Source organism: Hesperophylax consimilis, chromosome 29 (assembly GCF_061612785.1).
Source record: "Hesperophylax consimilis isolate HC1 chromosome 29, BYU_Hcon_1.0, whole genome shotgun sequence".
Taxonomy (NCBI): Eukaryota; Metazoa; Arthropoda; class Insecta; order Trichoptera; family Limnephilidae; genus Hesperophylax; species Hesperophylax consimilis.
Genome location: NC_142864.1, coordinates 13,607,233 through 13,631,315, shown reverse-complemented (window position 1 = coordinate 13,631,315; position 24,083 = coordinate 13,607,233). Strand labels below are relative to the sequence as shown.

The following is a 24,083-nucleotide window of genomic DNA, read 5'->3' as shown; positions in this document are numbered from 1 at the left end:
CCTCAAATGTCACGAGTGAAATAAGTTTGCATGCACTTTTGTTTTTACTAAATACATGAAGAATTTGAAATGAGTGAATGAAGATGGTAAGTTCTCACTTTTGCAGTAACTTCAAATGTCACAAGTGAATTATTTTCATGGGAACATGCACTCAATAGCATGTTCTGCTAGGGTGTTTTTTATAAAACCATAGCTTTACCCTCTGCAATAGTATGGGGCTGATAAACTAATATCAAACATTTTGTGTCTGTTAATAATGACATTTGATGTTATTGCAAAATAAACCCATGAATTTGCATGAACGGTTGTTTTTACTAAATACACAAATATACGTGCAGAATTTGCGACGAATGAATTAAGATGGTATATTCTCACTTTTGAAATAACCTCAAATGTCACAAGTGAATTCTTTTAATGGGAACATGCACTCAAGTGCGTGTGTTCTGCTGAGGGTTTTTCATATTAAGATGAGAAACAGTAGCTTTACCTTCCACACCGTATGGGGCTGATAAATATCATAAGTTTGTACTTAAAATATACAATTTACAATTCGGGTAAGTTTTTAGATTCTCACGGCCAAAAGCATTTTTGTTGTTTGTTTTTGGGATGTTATGCCGTGTTGCGCTAACTCCTTCTTTAGCCGACGTTTCGGACAGCGTTGCAGTGTCCATCATCAGGGCAGATCCGGTAGATCCGAAGATGTGTGATAAGATGTGTGATAAAACACATCTTCGGATCTACCGGATCTGCCCTGATGATGGACACTGCAACGCTGTCCGAAACGTCGGCTAAAGAAGGAGTTAGCGCAACACGGCATAACACCCCAAAAACAAACAACAAAAATTTACAATTCGGTTTAGGTTTTAAAATTTTGGTTTATCAAACACTTCCAATGTAAATGAACATAAAAATATCCTAACCGATTGCAGTGCCATCTAGCGGTAAAAATGCACAGTAACGAACATAATCTATATTTTTCAGTTAAATTGAATGACTTACATTTTTTAGTTATTGTTCTGACGAAACAATGTTCTATCAATTGAAATGCTTAACTAAAATCAATTATATATTTTTTTCAGAAACCAAATTACGAAAAAAGTGGAAGTATTTAAGAGACCAATTTGCTGTGGAGCTGGGCAGAATACCACCTTCCCGCTCAGGAGATGCTGCAAATGCAACGTACACCCCAAAATGGCCTTTCTTCAAATCGCTATTATTTCTGAAAGATGTGGTAAGACCGCGGGCGTCGACTGGCAATCTTAATAAGGAAGCTGCATCCATCCACCAATCAACATCCACAGCCAGTACCCACTACACGGATACCTGGGATACTGAAGAAACTATTATCTCTCCACAAACCCCACCCATGGATACAGATACGCAGGATGAATACTGCGTTGAAATTATCGATCCTAGCATCGACGATCTTCCGCACACTTCTTCCTCATCTACTCCAGTAAACAAACAGAGAAGAAAGCCGATGAATGTCTACAATCAGGCGATAGTGGATATCGAAATAAAAAAACTTGAATATTTAAAAGAGAAGTCCCGGAGGAGAGAATCCAGAGACAATGAAAATGATGAACATCACCTCTTCTTTAAAAGTTTACTTCCTCATGTTGCAGAGATACCAAAATCACAAATACTTTCATTCCGAAGTAGAATTCAACAAGTGGTGGAGCAATTTGCGTATCCAACGCAATTCACATCACCTCCGTTTTCCTATTCAGTCATGAGTCCAAATGCAGAAGACGCAGCCACTGCAGATGTTTCTCAGTCCATCTTAGATTTTAAACGTTAATTTTTTTATGTATTTTTATGTACTTACCTATATTACATAATTTTTTAATATAGGTAAGTACATATAATCATAGTCTAATACCAACATAATATTCTTCTAGTTTTTTTACTGTTAATTCGTGGTGGAATTCCATTGTATTAGAATTGAAATTTAAACAACTTTTGCACTTTGTTCCACTCATTTCTAAAATAAGTGGAACAAAGTGCAAAAGTTGTTTAATTTTCAATTCTAATAATATTCTTGATTAAATACGTTAGTTTAGTATTTAGTCACCCCAATTAACAAAACTGCATATTATTACATTTTAATGTTTATCTTTATTGAAATAGTATATAATATGTTCAATGGTTACATAATATTTAACATAAACCTTATAATTGCTTATTAACAAATATTTTACCTACATCATGTAGGTACTTAGAAATTACTAAATATATTTTCTTAAATTTTACATTTATTTTTCTCTTCTTTTATTTTGACTGGTATATCTTGATTTGAATCAAGTAATTCTGAGATTTAGATTTTTTTCTAAATGACAGTCTTATCATATTTCGTTTTCTTGTAGAGTGGTAGTGGTTATGGTTTTTAGATGCTTTTTAATTTTCATTGTCAGAATCCATTTACGTCACTCCAGAATCTATACCATTTTGTCGTATTGTTCGTTAGCAATATCACAAATTTTACTCGTTTTTTTGTTTCTTATTGGTATTTTTACAATTTGAGTTCAATTAATTATTGTAACGCAAAGGATTGTTTGAAAAATATGTTACATAAACATCTCTCACACTTTTAGCTGCATTAGACGATCGTCCTATAGCCTGTCTGTAGTCTTGTCTGTGTTCATTAAATACCAAAACTTCAGTTAGATGACGCTCACATCCTTCCTTGTTAATTATTGTATTATGTAGAACACATATACATTTTACAATATTATCTGCTAATGCTATATCTGTTTCAATGCTTTTAGAAAGCAAACGCCATTTTGAATATAAAATACCGAAAGCACATTCCACAGTTTTTCTAGCTCTAGACAAACGTTTATTGAAACATTGTTGCTCAATTGTCAAACTGTTTCCACCAAAAGGTTTTAATAAATTAGTGAGAAGTGGGTATGCTTCATCACCTATAAGCACGAAAGGAGCCTTCACATTCGTTCCAGGCAAATTATCCGGTTCTGGAATATCTAATTGTTCATTGTAAAGGTGGTGGTAAATATCAGATGCTTTGAAGGTGCCTCCATCACTCTGTTTTCCATAACCTCCAATATCTACTGATATAAATTTGTAATTAGCATCTGCAACAGCTTGCAGCACCACTGAATAAAACTTTTTATAATTATAAAACATAGACCCAGAGTTTTTTGGGCATTGGATGCGAACATGTTTTCCATCAATTGCACCAATGACGTGAGGAAAATTCCAAACTTGAAAAAAATCTTTTGCTACTGAATTAAATATTTCTTTTGTTGGTACGGGCATATGCAGTTGATATAATTCTTCCCACAATACAGCAACCCTCTCGGCAACAATTTTTCCCACTGTAGATGCTCCCATTCGAAAAGTAAATGCAAGAGTCTTGAACGATGACCCAGTTGCAAGATATCTGAAAAAGAAACAATGTTTTAAACTATATTTCTGTTAAACTATTAATTCGAGTGTAAGTTTCTCACCCAGCAAAAGAGGCAGGTGAGTAGAGCGATTTGTTTCTGTTGATTTAATATAATAAGGTACTATCCTGTTATTTTTTTCTTCGTAAAACATTCTATTATATTTAATATATGCATATTGATTGTGCCTATGAATGAAACATAAGTTGAACCTTTTATAATAAAAAAAATATGACAATAAACATCTTATAATATTATTGATGTGCAAATCTCACCCCATCCACCCCTTCCCTACTCCCCCGTTATATTGCTAGGTGAGGCCTGATTTAAAAAGAAAAGGATTTGAAGATGGTGGATTGCATTTTATAGGTAGGTACTCAACTCACCTCAGAGTAACAACAAGTCTTTCTTCCGGAAAAATAGGTTGACGATGCCAATTACACCAGCTTTTGCTTAATCGATGTTCCACTTTATTTAAAATGTAGTTAAACGTTTCGAAAGTCATTCTGGTATATTTAAAAAATCTTTCTTCGTCCGCCTTAAGCTCACAAAACAAGTGATGATATTCACCATGACTTTTTCTACTACGATTAATTGGATGAATGCCAATTGTTTTATTTCTTAATTTAAAGAAAGAATTCTCTAAAAGTAAAAAATCTTCTTCTGACGAGCTTGACATTTTGTTAAAACTGACAGCTGCTATCAGGCTACCGCGCAAATGGCGCGGATTTTACCGGCGTTCTATGTGTCCACAACTCGGCGCCTATCTTCTCCAGCGGACTCAGGCACTGAGTGCTGTTAATCTGTAAGCCGAAACACGCGTTCTTTGTGTTCGTACACTTATATACACGCGAATACTCGTAGGTACTTCCCAGGCGTACCTGCTAATTTCAGAAGAGTTGTTTGGTGTGGTCCATTGAAACTATTGCCTATGACAGGGATGGCGAACCTATTTATTCTTCTTTTTTACTGTACTAATTTATCTCAGCATGGGGAATCCCTGGTCGGAAAACATTTATATCAAATTCAAATCATTAAAAAAATGATTAAAAGAAATCTTACATAACTACAAAAATATGCAATATTATCATTGATTATCATGGGATAGGCTGCATTTTAAGCAAATCTGTCCCTATTTTGAAAAGATTTTTTGTTGTTAAAAATATTTTCTGAATTCTTCAAGCGATCAGTTCCAATTTTTAAAGGGAAACTTAAATTCAAAGCAAATTTAAGTTCATTGATCCAAATTTCACGAAGGACTACCGCGCAGACAAACGAAATTATTATTTTTATTTATTATTATATGAGAGGGGAATTGAACTCACGACGCCCGGGTGAGAACCCGACGCACTTGACCTCAGCTTCTAACCGGTAATAAATTAATGAATGTCAATTAAATTCATTTAATAAAATCGACCCGTAAAATACGCAGTTTTTTTACAATAATACATGTATGTATCTATTTTTTATTAATTTAATATAAAAAAAAAGTTTTTTTGGTTTGAATGAGGATTGAACCTTCCTCCCCAGGGACAACCTCGCGAACAACTGAGCCAAATATCTAGGTTAATTGGGTAGGACTGACATTTGTTTCATATGTTAACGGTTGTAATGTCATCCAATTTCAGAGAAATGTGTATGTGTCTGCATGTCTGTGCGTGATTGCCACCTAGATGATAGAATGTATTGTCATAGACAGAGATTCTATCTGCCGAGTTACAGCTCGATCGGTTGTCTGGAAGTGGGTTAGTATGAGTATGCAAAATAGGTTATGTTTTCACAAATATTCAACAAAGGTTTATTTATAATAAGTATTAAAAATAATATAATTAAATAGAATAGTTTTTTTTTACAAATATTCAATACATAAAGTTTATTTTAAATGGATAATTAAAAAACAATAAACGTAAATAAAATAGTTTTTCTTACAAATGTAATAAAAAAAGGTTTATTTAAAACCAGCTGTATCCACCACGTGTTGCTTTGGCTCCTTCCAGAACTTTAAAGAGCATTCTCGATCTTCCCGGAACTCACCGACAAACTCCGCCACTCAGTTTGGAACCATCTTGAACATTCTCCTTCCAGAACCTTATAGAGCATTCTAGAACCTTCATGAACTTTCCGTAATCTTCCTGATTCACCGACACAGTCGGCGGGCTCATTCTTAAATAATCTGAAGCATTCGCGGCCATCCCATAACAAAGAACATGTTCGTCACCCACTCCCACCCACGCTCAGCCACCTCCACCAAACCCTCTTACTTTCGATGTGACACCAAGGGCTATCACCACCATAACCTCCGGTGGGTGCCAGTAAGAAAGTAGGCGGGTAGGGAAACACGGGTTTCTTTTTATATTATATATTAGATTTGAAGTAGTTGTAAATAATATAGCAACATAAAGTAACTATGTATTTTTTTATGACATCTAGATCAAAATGACGTCCGCTTGAAGATGCCATACCAAGGAGAAATCTTTCCTCCGTGTGCCATACTCATAGATATACCATACAGTCCGACTCGATGTCTGAATTCATGGCGAGCGGATTTTGGCTCGGGGATCGCACACACGACAGAGCCGGCAAACCATTAGCTCGGGGATTTGTCACTTGCGGTCGAGCCGAGCCATTGCTTTTAACTCGGCTTGGTGGATTAACTCGCCGAATATCAAGCGGAGGCTGCAGAGCCAAGCAAAGCCACCTGAATTTCCCCATACACGAAGTTTTGGCTTGGCGAGGGCTATTTGACTCGGCGCGGGCTATTTGGCTCGTTGGCTCCGTCATGTTTGTCCATCTTAAGATGTATGCACAGACATAGGAATTAATAGACGAGAAGATAATGGCGAGGGGTAAAATCAACTGTTGAAGAACGAAGGGGGTAAAGCTGACTGTGATTCGTCAATAAATCAATCTGACAGTAAATAGGCATCTCGCATTATAATATCACCATTTACTTCTTAAAAGTAAAATCTGCTTTTGAATGAATAGACATTTTTACATGGGAGCGCAAATTACTCGCCACGTTATGAACAAATTTGCGAAGTCCAAATTCGGCAAAAAATTTCTTCTATTTTCAGAGTCGAATATTTCGTTTAAGTATTTAGTTAAGACACTTTTATAAATGTTCATAATTTACTTCCCAGCAACCAACCAGCTTTGTGTTTCGCGTCCAGACGTTTCTCGATGTGATAGTATATGTTTCTACAACTGATCCATATTATACGATGTGAATATGCTTAAAATAATGCTTATATATGGAATTTAATACGACGATTGGGTTTATTTTCTTTTTCACATCTATTTTTACAAGTTTTCATAACACAAGTCAACATTTTGCCGTGTTATTTCGTAAAATGAACCGACGATGCCTCGACCATAGTTCGCACAAGAATGATGACGTCACGTTTTCAAATTTCACTTGAGGCCATACGCGAGCACAGCCGGCTCCAATGGAACCGGTATGGGGAGTGGGGATAATACGCTTTTAATCACTTAGGGCAGGTCTACTAATATTCATATGTCTATGGATGTATGTCATATTATGTATATATGACAAAGGTTCGCCATCCCAGTAATATATATTAGTGTGCGAGTTGTTGTGCACGGGTTTTCCTAAGGGGAATCTCTCCATAATATGAATACTCAATCAAAACATGTATTGTGATATGAAGTTGTCAGCATTGCAGGTTTTCTGATTTTTGTTCGTCTAGACCAGTGGCTTTCAAACTACGGCCCCCGAGTATTATTCCTTGTTAACACGAGCCGGATTGTTTTTTCGTTCACAAAGTTCAATATTTAAAAAATAATTGTTCTAATCATTTAAAATATTTCATAGTTGACTCAAATAACACAAAATTTAACGACAGATAACAAAATAAGTTGCAAATTCTCCAAAACAAAGCAATGAGAATTATACTAACGCGAAAAAGTTTTTCAAAAGTAACTAAAATGTTAAAAGAAACTAAATTGGCTAACAGTGAAACAAATGCTGACCTTGAACACGACGATATTTATACATAAAATGCTAAACAACATATTTCCAAAATACTTTTCAAAGATAAGTATATGCAACAATGATATTCACAGACATAATACAAAAACGTGCAATGAAATTAGGCTATAATAAAAGGACAAACCCAATACACAGAATAGTTAACAATACAAAGGAATGCAATATTATATATAATTCGCTGCCGAAAACCAGAAAGTCTACAACAATTGATAGATTCAAGCTGGATTGCAGCAGCCATATTAATAAATAGAAAGTGTAATCTATATAAATAATGTTCGTTTGTTCAAAATCTTAAATCTCCGAAACTTCTACACCGATTGCTTTGAAATTTTAATGTTTTTTTGAAGTTTTATGTACCTATATAATATAAGTCACCTGTGACAGGAAAAACATTCTATTTTTGAAAAACAGCATTATCTGTTGGACGTCAAAGCAACACCCGCTATTGTTTCGTCTATCTGCAAGGACAAACTGAGCCACAGCGTGGCGGGGTACAGCTATTAAATAATATGTATTTAATTAATAATAAATTAGATATTTGTAAACTTGGATTTACAAATGGCTAAAATAAAATGAATAAATAAAAATTAAATAATATAGTACGCGACCTGAAAAGTTTGGGAACCTATGGTACAATGACTAAGCCCACGTGGTATGACATCACACTAGCTACAAATAATATTAATTATTTTCGTCGGAAGGCAAAGTTCCCCTTTAAGAGAATATTAATTTAAGTAAATAAAACATATCTCGTTAGGCGTTAGTCAAATCAGATAGTAAGTTTATTTGTGTTTAGAAAAAGATTATAGTTATTTTGGTACGCGTTATATCTACATAAAGTGCGTAATTCTCTGAAACGCAATATGAAAGCAATATAATAATTTATTTATTTTAATTTATATTGCAGTGAACAATTTTGTGCAATACTATATTATTTTCAAGTGTAAACTGATGCTGGTGTTTTAGAAAAAGAGTGCTCGTTATTATAAGAAAAAAACTGTACTTGCAGTGATAACAAAATATAGAAAGAAATTTTTTAAACTAAAATTTCTAAACGAAGACGGATAGCAATCTTAAAAATTACAAAAGTACGTAAATAATTAAAATAAATGCGTTATTAAGGCGATCCACTTGTCAAAATCTATTTCAAAATCAGGAGAGGCCTTGCGTTTTATGAGGTAATATGAAATACTAGAAAAGATTTGACGAGACTTAACAACCAATAAAAAGAAAGCGCCCACCAAACCTGTAAAACCATAACCTCCTAGATCGCAAGGCCGGGACACTCATTCAAAGCAGTTAGTTAATTAATTAACTCTTTTTTTGTATGTTTTTTTTTATTTAGTTATAAAATTACTATATCTATTACATTTTTATATCTATTATAAAACTTTTTAACTTATTTCTATTACATTTAGGACACTTCGTTTATATAGGGTTTTCCAATAAGAGGTGTTATTTTGAATGGCTATATTATTTGTTATTTCATATAGGGTTTTCCAATAAGAGGTGTTATTTTGAATAGCCCACTATTTCGGTAGGTGTTACTTTTAAACCTGTCATTTTTTTACATTTGACAAGTAAAAACTACGTCATTAATAAAAATGGATCGATACACGCTTTAACAACGCATTGAAATTATTAAAATTCACTTGAGTGAATCAAATGCAAATCATCTTGAGTGATGAGGCCCATTTCCACCTTGGTGGCTTCGTCAACAAGCAAAATTGTTGCATCTGGGGCTCGGAAAGCCCAAGAGTTATTGTTGAAAAGCCTCTCTTTCCTCAACGTGTGACTGTTTGGTGCGGTTTATGGTCCGGCGGAGGTCCGTCATTGGACGTTACTTTTTCGAAAATGAGGCTGGAGCAACAGTTACGGTGAATGGATTGCGCTATCGAGAGATATGATATGCCGGAATTGGATGGTATTGATCTGGACAGCGTTTATTTTCAACAAGACGGCGCTACGTGCCACACAAGCAACGAAACCATTGATCTTTTACGATTGAATATCAAAATAACACCTCTTATTGGAAAACCCTGTATTAATTCATGGAATTGGCAGAAGAAGTATGAAAGTAGACTGGATGCTGTAGAAATTAGATTCCTGATGCGTATGTGAGCCAAAATCACAATTTGGGAGGCGGGTATGGGTACCGCCGCCCCAGAAACCATTTATTGGATAACTAACACCTCTGCCATAGGTCAACCCAAGTGGTTCGCTACGTTTGGTGTTTTAGCAGGGGTGTCGTTGTTCATCGGGTGAGGTATGTTCAGGATGCGCCTACCCACCAACAGCGTGGCTGGTTTGAGAAGAACGTTTGACCTATCCAACTGATCTCTTTTGACCCAATGCCTTGCGCCACAGTAGAAAGGATAGATAATACGTCCGTCACTCCTGAACAAACTGATCCCTAGATTCCTATCCGTCCTTAATACCTTTTTCCTTCTCAGAACTTTCTCTCCTTCAATAATAATTATAATAAATTTATTTCACATAAAAATCATACAATAAAACATGCGAAAACTTTGACTAGCCAACTAGGAATGGATCCTGTTTTAGGCCAGTCAAATTGACAAGTTTATTTATTTATTTATTTATTGACGCTCTATTGGGCTTTTAAGTACATAAAAATTACAAATTTCATTTTTAAAAACAGTATAAAACACACAATAGAAAATCGAAATAAAATATAATGATTTCTCATACATTATTTACATTTAAAAAGTGGTGGACTAATTTGGCCATGTTTTGAAGTTTAAATTAAATATGTCAGCGACATCACTTAGTTCATTGCCCAACCTATGTATTCTTTCTAACACAGAATTCGTAGCGAAGTTATTGTTGTAGAATAAAATATTCCGTCTAGTATATTTTGGAGGTAAAGATAGCAAGTTTATAGTGTCAGGGCAGTCTAATGAATGAACAATTTTATATAATAAAAGGAGATCAAATATTTTTCGCCTTTCAGATAATTTCGATAAGTTAAGTTTACTGCGTAAATTGACATAATTGATTTCAATAATAGGAATACCAATTTTGAAATTAATAAAACGTAAAAATTTATTTTGAATTTTTTCAATTTGTAAACAATGAGAGTTGAAATGAGGACACCAAATGGTTGCATTGTATTCAACCTGACTTCTAACCAGAGACGTGTAAAGTAATTTTATAGTTTTTATGTTATTAAAGTCTTTAGCGATTCTGAGAATAAATTCAAGCATTTGTAATCCCTTACTGGTAATGCTATTAATGTGATTCAAGAAGTTCATATCATAATTTAGCACTTAATATAAAACAAAACCGGTAAAGTAAATAACAGCCAGATAGTAGTAATAAAAGACAGATCACCACAGGAGTTGTAAGGCAGAAAAAATGGGAAGGGTAGTTTATAAGTTTATAATATAGTTGGGTGATTAAAAAATAATCGATAGCATTGATAAATAAAGTACAGATTAATACAGAATTGACAATTGTGTTCAGAGGTGATAAATATGTGTTTTTGTATTGTATGGACTTTAAAAAAATTATGTATCAGTGTTTTGGCAATAATGTACATATATATATTTTTTACAATGAGATTATCTATTGATCAACATATCTTCACTTTTACCCTCCCTAAATCAAGGAGCCAGTCGTTGACCAATGTACATATACAGAGTGTATCGGCAAGTACCCGACAAACTTTAACCAGCTATTCCTCAGCACATTTAGAGTAAAAAATGTATAGGCGCTTTGCTGTCCGATAACATTTTTTTTCATTAAAAACAAAAAATAAATAAAAAATCCACACTCCGTCACCGTCATTTGCCTTGTTTCTCGCGTTCAACAGCTGTTATTAGCAAGTGCGTCAAAAAGTGTCCTCGCTCTTTCGTACACACTAAATAATAATAGTTAAAAATGAGACGAATGGTGCTGTGCCATTTCGTTGTGACTGTAAAAGCGCGCCAACGTAGGTACGTACGTACATTATTCAACGAAACTCGAACAAAATATTGCCAGACGGGTTTTCAAACTTTGACAAAGGATAAAACATTGGTGACATGTGGTGAAAATATGAATAGTAAATTTTTTATTAAAAAAAAATGTTACCGGACAGCAAAGTACCCATAACATTTTTTACTCCAAATGTGCTAAGGAATAGGTGGTTAAAGTTTGTCGGGTACGTGCCGATACACCCTGTATATATTTCTTTCCTTAAACAGTATCCACACAGTATCCCCAAATATGACTGAGAAAAATTATTTTCTTCAGGGCCTACTGTTGAGGGTTAATGAAAAAAAAACATGTAGGATCGTGTGAGAAATGTGGAGATTTGCAAATAATGCAAATCTGATGTAAGCGTGGTGTGTAAGATAGATAGGCATGCTTAGATGGTGTGGACATGTACAGCGAATGCACGAAGAAAGGAGTGTACTAAGAATATATGATATGAATGGCAGAAGAACTCTGGGACGCCCGAGGAATACACGGCACGTTCTAGTGGACCAAATACTTCAAGTCGGGCCATGTCAAGAGAGAATAACATAAAAGTGTACATTATGCGACGCATTAATGTGAATGAGGCAAGGAGTGTGTGCCAATCAATGACTTGATAAAATACCTGGTGCCAATACCAGTTGTTTGTCCTCTGTGCCAACCACCTACCTGAGAGAAACTTATTTAGAAACTTACAAATCCGGAAGTTGCGGGTATGATAATCAGAGTACGCAAAAAAATTGTATGCATACAATTTGTACAAAATAATACCGTCAAAACTGCTTCTTTCGGTTGTGCATCTGTCAGTAACTCTGGTTCAATGAACTATAGAACTCGGATATGCTTTAAATTTAAGTTAATTTAAAAAAAATGAAACTGATTGTAAGTAGTATAGCGATAAGTCGATAAAGAACCTAGTTATAATTCAATAGTTCTTCTCCTTCGAGTTTCACAGATTCTAGATCTCGGTATCTTATTCCACGAAAGTCTACAGTTTAACTTACACATCGATGAAACTTCTAGCGATGCAATGAGAATGCTCGGGTTTATTTTGAGAATGGGGGCAAAGTTTAAAAATGTGTTAACTTTAAAACATCTATATTGCTCATTAGTACGAAGTAAATTAGAATATAATTCAAAATTATGGTCACCGTTCTACAAAGTCCATTCTCAACCATTAGAAAAGGTACAAAATAAATTTCTTCGGTACATCAATTTTAAAATGAATATTTCCATCGAATTTATAAATTATAATAACTTACGTACCGAAACCAGACGTCTCAAACTATCCGATAGAAGAGTTCTAACTGATATATTATTTTTATTCAAAATTATCAAATCTCTCATTGACAGCCCTGAATTATTGGAATTAATTTATATGAATGTACCTGCCAGACAAAATCGAAGCAAAGACACTTTTAAATGTAACAATAACCTCAATACTAACTACTATTCACCAATTCCAAGAATTCATCAACTTGCAAACAAATACTGTGAACTTATTGATATATTTGGTGTTAATAACTTTGTGAGTTTCAAAAGGCAACTAATTTCAGACCTATTTGCTAGTTATTAACTTGCATTATTTATTACCTTTAAAAAAAGTCTTCTCTCTATACCTTCCAACGTTTGACTCATATACTCCTTAGTTTATTTGTTATTTATTTTTTTGGACGCATATTAATGATTGTATGCATGTACGGTCATACTTGATATGTATATTGTACTTTGATTTACTTTACCATTTCAAGTACTATTATTTAAATTCAATATTAATTACGGCGTTGGTATATTGCCATTACTTATTAGTTTTTTTTTTCTATATATAGATACAACAGACATTATTTTTCTTCTTTTTTTAAACATTTGTTTTATAATACATATCAGTATATTGCATAAATTTATTTTCTAATTACCTTATGAGTAAATTATATTTAGCTATTATATCCATGTATTATGTTACACTTACATACATATACTGTCAATTTACTGTGTAAAAGCCCGATAGGGCGTTAATAAATAATAAATAATATTTTTGAACGGAAAATTATTTTAAATGTCTTGTTTAAAATAGGATTTACAATAATATCTCGTGATTTTTCACCGGTTCGGTCTAGTATTTATACTGAATTTGCGGCATAGTCCAGAGTGGTATATACTCTCAGTATCGCCCTGGAGAAATACTTCCATTCAGATTGAGTTTACTTAAGCCTTGTTTAGATGTGACTAGACAGGTATTCACCAACCTTCATCTTCCCCAAAAATTTAAGGATACACTTTCGAAATAATTTGAGAATTTTTGCTTTGATTTTGTGTGTCATCGTTTTCAAATTGTTTATTTTTATTTAGAGCATGAAACAAAGTATTTATTTATTTAAATACCGCACAAGAGTCCCAATTGCTTCTAACTGTGATACTATGGCATCCCCAATTGGGGTATGTTGTGAGGCTCAAGGTAGTGGAGAGGGAAGAAGATCAGAAAGAGGAAGTTGGGAGAGTACCTGACCATTCAGATGTGGTCACCAGACACTGCTAAAGCCATTTCAAGCAATGTTTCATTTCTGAATGGTGATCTTTAGGGCAATTCTCTGAGTATCTTCCACTCTGGAACTTATAGCCTACTTTATATTATTTTTAATTAATGCATTTTGAAATAACTTAAATTACATTTTCAACCCACGACCTTCGGTTTGCTAGTCAATATCGAAATATTAGAAGATTTACCTTTTAATATAAAATTATTTTAATTGACATTTTCAAAATTGGAACTGACTTGTCGAGAATTCAGACTATCCGTTTTCACGGGTCGACAGGAACAAAATACCAGGCGCACAGAAATGTCATAAGGTCATTTGTGTTTATTTCCGCAGAAGCACTTTCACAATTTATACATAAAAAATAATAAAAACGTCAAAACATTAATCTGCCGACAAGAACAAAATACTAGGAGCGCAGAAATATGATTGGGTATTTCCATTTGGTTATTATTATAAACATTTATTGGTCAGTAACCCAGTCTTATTATATGTGTCTTGTTTATTTATTTAATAATTTACTTAATAATAAACATTTATTATTATTTATTTACCTTTTTGATTTGGGGTTATGCTAATAATAATAATAATAATATGAAATAATAAATTGCTAAAAGATGTTATTCAAATCTCAATTGGTGATAAAATGAACTTACGAGATTCGTAAGTACAGGGTTTTCCAATAAGAGGTGTTATTTTGAATAGCCCACTATTTCGGTAGATGTTACTTTTGAAGCTGTCCTTTTTTAACATTTGACAAGTAAAAACTACGCCATTAATAAAAATGGAACGATACACGCTTCAACAACGCATTGAAATTATTGAAATTCACTTGAGTAAATTAAATGCTAATCATCTTGAGTGATGAGGCCCATTTCCGCCTCGGTGGCTTCGTCAGCAAGCAAAATTGTCGCATTTGGGGCTCGGAAAACCCAAGAGTTATTGTTGAAAAGCCCCTTTATCCTCAACGTGTGACTGTTTGGTGCGGTTTATGGTCCGGCGGAGTCATTGGACCTTACTTTTTCGAAAATGAGGCTGGAGCAACAGTTACGGTGAATTATGGCCGGAATTGGATGGTATTGATCTGGACAACGTTTAATTTCAACAAGACGGCGCTACGTGCCACAGAAGCAACGAAAACATTGATCTTTACGATTGAATATCAAAATAACACCTCTTATTGGAAAACCCTGTATTTTTCTACTGTTCTTATTTTCTAAATCAAAAAGTTTCGCTGCTAAAAAAAATTACAATTTTTTAATACATTTATTTGAATTTAATTTTTGTTTTCGGGAATGAACGAATAAATTAATGCAAGTCTTCACTTCCCGACATCCGATCGAGCTCAAACTCGGCGGATATACTCGTTGTCAATGACAATGAATTCTACCAACATTTGGTGGCAATCACATAAACACACATGCTGACATACGCATTTCTCTGAAATTGGATGATATTACAGCCGTTAATATACGAAATAAATGTCTGTCTTATCCAATCGGTATATTGCTCAGTTGTTAATGCGGTTAACTCCAGTCCCTGGGGAGGAAGGTTCAATCCTAAGTCGAACCAAAAAAAGTATTTAAAAATACAAAATTAGATGTAGGTATTATATTAAAAAATATTTTTTAACTGTTTTTTCGGGTTGATTTTTACTAGTTGAAGTCCCCGGCGTTGCCCTTGCTTTACGCAGAGTTTTTTTAATCAGATAATGACAGAAATTTTCTATTTTTTGTAAGTCCAGTGTGCAAAATGTTTAGTTATCAAAATTCTCATTTAAGGTGGAAAAAAAATGTGTAAACAATTTTAAACCTTTCTCTTGTTTTCAGGTCAAGTATGCAAAAATTCATCAATGTTAAAACAACTTTACGGTAGATTTAAAAAAAATAAACATAGCCATGCCGCTACAGACACCCTTTTTTATATACACGGTGTCCGGAAACTCGGAGTACAGAGCGGAAAACTAGTGGATCACGTTACATTTTAACATAAACAGGCAAGAACACAATAATAATAACCGTTTTAACTTTAATGAAGGACTTTTTGCACCTAAGCATACAAATAAATATGGACAAAGAACGTTAAACTATATAATTCCCAGTTGTTTTAATGGTTCCATGGTAACTCAACACAGTGGCAATTCAACACACTTTTAAAAACTGATAAAGTCATTAGAAAGATGAAAAAAAAATTAAACCTAACCTAACCTAACCTACTTAACCCAGTTAATAAATTTTTTGTTTCATCACTTTCCATGACTTTATATAACTTTTTAAAGATGTGATGAATTATCATTGTGATGATTTATCCGGTCACAGTTTTAATAAAATTGGCCTAAAACCATAGACATATGAATATTAGTAGACCTGCCCTAAGTGATTAAAAGCGTATTATCCCCACTCCCCATACCGGTTCCATTGGAGCCGGCTGTGCTCGCGTATGGCCTCAAGTGAAATTTGAAAACGTGACGTCATCATTCTTGTGCGAACTATGGTCGAGGCATCATCGGTTCATTTTACGAAATAACACGGCAAAATGTTGACTTGTACTATGAAAACTTGTAAAAATAGATGTGAAAAAGAGAATAAACTCAATTGTCGTATTACATTCCATATATAAGCATTATTTTACTTTATTTTAAGCATATTCACATCATATAATATGTATCAGTTGTAGAAACATGTCTGGACGCGAAACACAAAGCTGGTTGGTTGCTGGGAAGTAAATTATGAACATTTATAAAAGTGTCTTAACTAAATACTTAAACGAAATATTCGACTCTGAAAATAGTACCGAATTTTTTTGCCGAATTTGGACTTCGCAAATTTGTTCATAACGTGGCGAGTAATTTGCGCTCCCATGTAAAAATGTCTATTCATTCAAAAGCAGATTTTACTTTTAAGAAGTAAATGGTGATATTATAATGCGAGATGCCTATTTACTGTCAGATTGATTTATTGACGAATCACAGTCAGCTTCACTCCCTTCGTTCTTCAACAGTTGATTTTACCCCTCGCCATTATCTTCTCGTCTATTAATTCCTATGTCTGTGCCTAAAACAAACAATTGGTGAACTTACTGAAGACTTGGCTTACTGAAAGAATTAATTTGTATTAGCTTACAATGATATATTATTCTAAAGACTTTTAAAATTGTTATTTATATTTTCATAATTTTCTTTTGCTAAATTTCTGTAAAATTTTAAATTTTTTCTTTCATATAATTGTCTAAATGTAACTGTAAACTCGCTATAATAAGATTTATAATGTAAAGGACCCGTTAAACAATTTGTTAAAATGTCGAGTATCGGGAATTTTTGCCTTATATTTGTAAAAGGTGTATTTTTAAATAAATAAAAAAAAAAATAAAAATTTAAGTCTATTTTGTGGTACAATTTTTTTTCGTCATCTGGTAAATTTAATCTGAAGTTGGAAATTTCAGGTTAAATTTGAACATTTTTAACATCAGCTGTCTAGTAACTTTTTAAAAATGCTTCGAAACCCGAACCCGGCTCCAAACGTTTTTTATACCCTTGACGAAAAAATACAAATTTCTCTATGATGTAGATTCACCAATTTCCAGATTGTACTCCGAGCTTCCGGACACCGTGTAAACAGATATTGCCACTAGGCACCTATTAGTGTTGCGTGGACTTTATTTTTCTATTATCTTTTCATTTTGACTACTTCAATTATCCACAGCTAAGAGGTTTTGCTGGTACGTTATATCCGAAATTTTATATGCGGTATTCTTATAGAAAAAAATAATAAAATGAAGTCAATGGAGACAGCAGGAGGGTGGACTCTTCGTGACATTACTGCTTCCACCGAAAAGTCACTTTAAGGCAATGCACTACGTCGTGTAATATTTTGAATAGAGACGCCATCAATAACACTCCTTACGTAGATGGCGATAAGGCTTAAATTCCCGCTTAACACCATCCAGCTGTTTTGATTTAGGCAAGAAAAAAAATGGCCAAAAATGCCTTTTATTTTATTTTGTGGATGTTCAGGCATAAATATTTAAATGTTTTCCGATTATTTTAATAATAAATTAATTTTCCACGTAATACAATAAAATCATAACCGAAAATGGGTTCGTAAGTGGGAAATTTTGAACTTTAAAGCAGTTTTCATAGGCCGTAATAATAATGTATAATTATTATTTTCTGGGCTTATAAAAAGACTTATCTAAAAAATACTCGATTATTTCAAAGGCCAAAATGTATTCTACTCGCAATATTTAATTAAAGCATCTGAAACATTTCTAGGCGACCAAATTTTCAAACCAAAAACACATGATTTTGCATTACTACGTAGTGCATCGCCTTAAGTCGCTTAGCACGTCTAAACAATTTTAATATATCTATATAATTAAAAAAAAAACAAAGCAAATAATGACGGCCTTCGAGGTCGAGGGATAAGGCTATTGACTGGCAAGCTGGAGGTCGCGGGCTCAAATCCCGGCGTGCGCAAGTTATTTTACAAAGTACTCATTTAAAATAATATATAATATATTTTCACCACGTTCCAGAGTGGAAGATACTACATTGATATTAACAAAACATTGGTTTTAGAGGCGACGCACAGTGGGTTTTCCAATAAGAGGTGTTATTTTGATATTCAATCGTAAAAGATCAATGGTTTCGTTGCTTGTGTGGCATGTAGCGCCGTCTTGTTGAAAGTAAACGTTGTCCAGATCAATACAATCCAATTCCGGCCATAAAAAATCATTAATCATCTCTCGATAGCGCAATCCATTCACCGTAACCGTTGCTCCAGCCTCATTTTCGAAAAAGTAAGGTCCAATGACTCCGCCGGACCATAAACCGCAACAAACAGTCACACGTTGAAGAAAAAGAGGCTTTTCAACAATAAATCTTGGGTTTTCCGAGCCCCAGATGCGACAATTTCGCTTGTTGACGAAGCCACCGAGGTGGAAATGGGCTTCATCACTCAAGATGATTTGCATTTGATTCACTCAAGTGAATTTTATTAATTTCAATGCGTTGTAGAAGCGTGTATCGTACCATTTTTATTAATGGCGTAGTTTTTACTTGTCAAATGTCAAAAAATGACAGTTTCAAAAGTAACCACTTCTGAAATAGCGGACTATTTAAAATAACATCTCTTATTGGAAAACCCTATCAGTTATCGCCCTTGTGTAAGACCACCATTCAGAAATGGCTTGTGACCAGATCGAATAGCCAGGTACTCCACCATCTTCCTCTTACCCATCTCCTTCCCCTCCCAACTACCTTTAACCTCATAACATACTCAAATTGGGGATACCATAGTATCACTGGCTCAAGACGGTTGGGAACCGTTGAGACTCGGACTCACATTAGACAATTAAAATAAGTGGTTTATGTTTAATTTTACTGGCATAAATCTTGAAGGTTATGTCCCATCTATATAATACATCATTGAAGAAGAAGATAATACTAATTAATCTAAACGAAACATGAAACAGAACAAGACCTATACAAATATAAAAGGGAATCGAACCCAGGACATTTGTCTTAATTTTTTTTTTATTTGGGAAAATCAACAGATTATTTACATATATGAGAATAAACTAAATAATAAAGATAAAATCCGACAACAGATTTTCACTTAAAATTATAATAATAATAAAGAATATTAAAAAAAAACTAAGGGTTCTGTACCCGTGGCCTGAGAGATTTACAAAAAATACAATATTGTAAATAATAAATAAAAAATAATAGAAGATGTAAGAACACAAATAAATAAAAATTTAAAGTTAACTGATATACTAATAACTAATAATTTCAAAAATTTAAAGTTAACTGATAGCTAAAATACAAAACATAATGTATTATAAAATTTCAACACAGCAGCAATCAATAAAAGCACTACACAATAGCAATAATAACAATATAATAAATGTATACCTACAACTAAATTGAACACATGAGTATAAATTGGAAGGTAAGTACCTAACTGGAAAGGATTCAAAACAACAACATGATAACTTCCAGTAGAATATTTAAAATTATTTAATGTTAGTTATTACATATCTTTTAAAGGTTCTTAAATTACATGTGAATATGTCCATATCATTAAAATTCTTACAGGCTCTGAATATAAACGCATTTTGTCTGATATTAGTAGAACATTTATGGAGATGAAAAGTGATTTTTCTCTAGTTCCAACGCTCGGGACTCTAAAATTAATTTCAGACGGAAGGGGAGAACAATTAATAAAGCCATTGATAATTTTATGGAGATATATTATATCTGCGGAGTCTCTTCTAGTTTTTAATGGCTTAAGTCCATAAAGGTCCATCGAGCTGTTTACGTCAAGGTTTGAATTTAATTTGAAATTTAAATGATAAATGTCTTACCGGGACAACCCTTTTAATCACTCTGTTATAGGTGTCCCATATAAATAAAAAAAATGAATTTATTTATCCGAGACACGATCTAAGTTACAAACAAATTTTTTACAACTTTGTAATCATTCAAAAAGAAAACAGCCTAAAATGTGGAAAAAATAGTTGAAGATAATATTGTTAATTCTGAATTTTAAATATGAGATCGACAAAATGACGTAAAATAATTAGGTCCCAATAGCCGAGTGGTTTAGAGGCATTTTCCGGATGAGACAGAGATCCTGGGTTCGATTCCCAGTTGAGACCATTCATGTTTCATTTATATTATGTTCTTCTTAAATGGTATCTATTTTTTAGTGGGTAGGTTACTTCGATATCAAAATACATTTTTAAAAGAATAAAGTTATTTATTTAATTTTTAGACAAATTATTACAGACTGACTGTATCTATAACTATATATCGATGAGAACAATACATTTTATATGGTAATCTCATAATAATACTTCATTGAATTAATATCTTATACAAAACTACAATTTTAAATAATATCCTAATGTGATTTTTGTCAACTGGACGGTTTTATCCAAAGGACCTCCGGTAGGTAACGCCGACTGTGTTCTCAGGCATCTTTGGTCCTGGCCCAAGGTTGGTCATATGTCCTGCATTCAGTGACAGCTGCTGGACCCTGTCATTGATAAGATTTAATCGTCCTTCGACTCCGACCTGCAGACAAAAAATATTATCCTCATTGATTCATTCTAATATAAAATATACTTTATTTATTTATTTGAGGAACATAAACAGTCTTAGTAATACAATATACATAAGAGGATAACTAAAAAACAGACCAATTATTAATGTTCACAGATATATATTCAGAAACATAAAACTAACCTGTAAACGATAAACCTATAATATGCCTACCATAAACAGCAATAAATAAATGTGATTATAACTATACTTAAATAGACTTGGGTTGGAACGGGAAAGGGGAGGAGAGGGATAAGGAAAAGTTGCCACGCAAGTAATATTAAAATATTAGGTACAATCAATTTAACAGTCGTTAATATGAGTTAGAATGTGATACAATGAAATTCTGTAGTGATAGTAACTAGCAGTGCATATGTCAGGACGAGTGTCTATATTTAACTGGATAATCATTAAAAAAAATTGTGTTGAAGTTATGGTAAGATTTTATTTTACAAAAACACGCAGAATGTTGTCTTAGAGCGGGGTACCCCAGTAGAATATTATTTCTGTATAGTATAAAACAAACCTTTAAAATATGTACATATTTGTGTGTTTTATACTGTTTACAGAAAAAGTTTTAGGCATTTTGAACAGACTTCACATAGTGTATTAATTCTGTGATGCTTTCCTCACGAGCACTTGAACAAGAAAAGCTAAGAGAACAAGAATAATAAAGATAAAACAGATAACACGTATAATAATGAGTGCAAGATGAACAACGAGAACAATGATTACACATAAACTAGGGAGAGCAAAATAGGGAGAAAAAGGAGAACAAGTAGTTTCAAGAAAACAAGGGAAAAAGAGGATACGGAGAAAAGGGAGAACAAGGAGAATACGGGAAACAAGGAGTGCACAGAAAAAAATTAAAACAGGAAAAGTAAGATTACAAAAAGAACAGGAAAACAAGGATAACAAAGAAAGAAGGAGGACAACGATATTAAAGATAGTAAGTTGGACAAGTAGACCGAGCACATCGAGAATAAGGATAACAATGAAAACTAAAAGAATATGGAGAACAAGCATAATTAGAAGAACAAGGATAACAAGGTCAAGGAGAACAATTGAGTAAAAGAAGACATGGAGAAAAAGGAGAACAAGGAGAATAAAGAGAATAATGATAACAAGTTGGACAAGTAGAAAGAAAACAACGAGAATAAGGATAGCAATGAAAACCAGGAAAACAGATATAACAACGGAACAGAGAGAGCAAGGAGAACAAGTATAATAAGGAAGTTGTCTATTTTTCACAAAAAATATTGATTTTCTTACCCTCGTATTGGGATTGCTTCCAAAAGTATGCGTCCCCATTACGGATGCTCCACCCCTGGGAACGTCGTAGTTCACTCTTCCCCCCACAGTAGACCCTCCTCCAAGAAAATTACCGCTCCAAGGGTTTGGGGGAGGCATTGGAGGAATGTTCATATGAGGCATGAAGGAGTAACTCGGGGCTGGAAAGGGTTGGAACGACCTAGGCTGGTACGGGCTGAACTGAAAGTCATAAAAAACATATAGAAATTAGTACTTACGTAATATTAAAATCATCTAACCTTTATCAATCGACTGTGCTAGATAGCCTGGTGTGTCCAAATAAATTTTACTGGTAGTTCTGTGTCGTATCGTCTAAAAAAGTATGATTCTAATTTTATCCTATTTAATAAATCTTAGCCAAGATTTCCTTTGAAATCATAAGATCTATAAGTAGTTCCTACTAAATACATACCTACATAATCATAAACCGTAAATATTACATATTTATATATTGAAACATTTAAAAAAAAATCAAATTAGGAATTATACAATTTGGATATGATTTGAGTGTTTCAAGGACAAAAGTATTATTTATTTTTGGGATATTATGCCTTCTTGAGCTACTTTCTTCTATACCGAACCTTTTGGACAGCATTACAGTTTTCATCAGGGCAGATGTGAAATAGATGTGATATGGATTACACATGTCCCTGATGATGAACGTTTACTAAAGAAGGGAGTAATTGCATAATACCCCAAAACTAAAGCACTATAAATTATATAATATGTCCAAAAAACGTCACTATCACAATGACAATTATGACAACTATAAAGTACAATAAAGTCTAAAAAAACATGACGATTACATTTGAAAACATAATCTCTAACAAATTTGCAGACAGACGAAATTCAAAACGGTCGAGTTATAACAGGACTTCGCTACGCTCAGTCAAAAAAAAATACAGTGTGTCCGGGGGTAAATTGCGCCAACTTTGGGGGGTGATTCTATACGATAGTGCAAGTAAAAAAGGTGAATAATTTATTTCGAAATTCCAAACGTTTTAAGGTAGTCTTTAGGTAAGAAAGTTGAATTGTTTGCATGGGAAAATAAATAAATATTATTTAGAAATGGGAAGAGGAAGAAGGTGGTTAAAGCCATTTCAAGCAACGTTTAGGTTCTGAATAGTGGTCTTACACCAGGGTGATACTAAGAGTATCTTCCACTCTGACCTTATCCCACGAAGAAACCGTTGGTTTTTAAATATATCTATCCAGGGCGATACCACTGGATAAAAAAATGTAAATAACCAAATTATTTATATACCTGTCTTTTGTTCCTTACAAGAGTGTCCAGTTTGCCTCCATTCGTTTGAACTTCTACTGCAACATCGTGCCCTTCAAAATCTTCAATATCTTCCACAGGAAAACCTCCCACAAATACGAAAGCACAACATAAAAATACCAAAAACTTCATGATTTACGAGTAAAACCGATATTAACTTCAAATGAGATTAAAATAATGATTTTGTTTACTTTTAACTATGCAATAGATTGTGCAAAGACGTCGTTATTTCCAGTGAATGGTAAGTTTTAGAAACATCTGTATTTATATCGTTACTAAATCGGCCATTTTACATTTGGGGTTATCTCTTTTTCTCCTTATAACCGGGTGTTTAGAAAATATTTAAACCAATTTTTTTCTGTTTATTTATTTGAAATGGATAAGTTTTTTTACCACTGTTCAGATATAGCATCATATTTCACTAGAAATGTTATAAGTGATTATTGTTTTAAACGGT

The 24,083-nt window shown here is 33.4% G+C and overlaps 1 protein-coding gene across 1 annotated transcript; it reads right to left on the bottom strand.

Moving 5' to 3' along the window:
• Window positions 1-20,828: 20,828 nt before the first annotated feature.
• LOC149409893 (uncharacterized) lies at window positions 20,829-23,859 on the bottom strand. The gene is made up of 3 exons (XM_089649257.1): window positions 23,609-23,859; window positions 22,306-22,524; window positions 20,829-21,006 (listed from the first exon to the last, which is right to left on the bottom strand). The coding sequence occupies exons 1-3, from the start codon at window positions 23,756-23,758 to the stop codon at window positions 20,863-20,865; spliced, it is 513 nt and encodes a 170-aa protein (XP_089505383.1). The 5' UTR covers window positions 23,759-23,859; the 3' UTR covers window positions 20,829-20,862.
• Window positions 23,860-24,083: the final 224 nt, after the last annotated feature.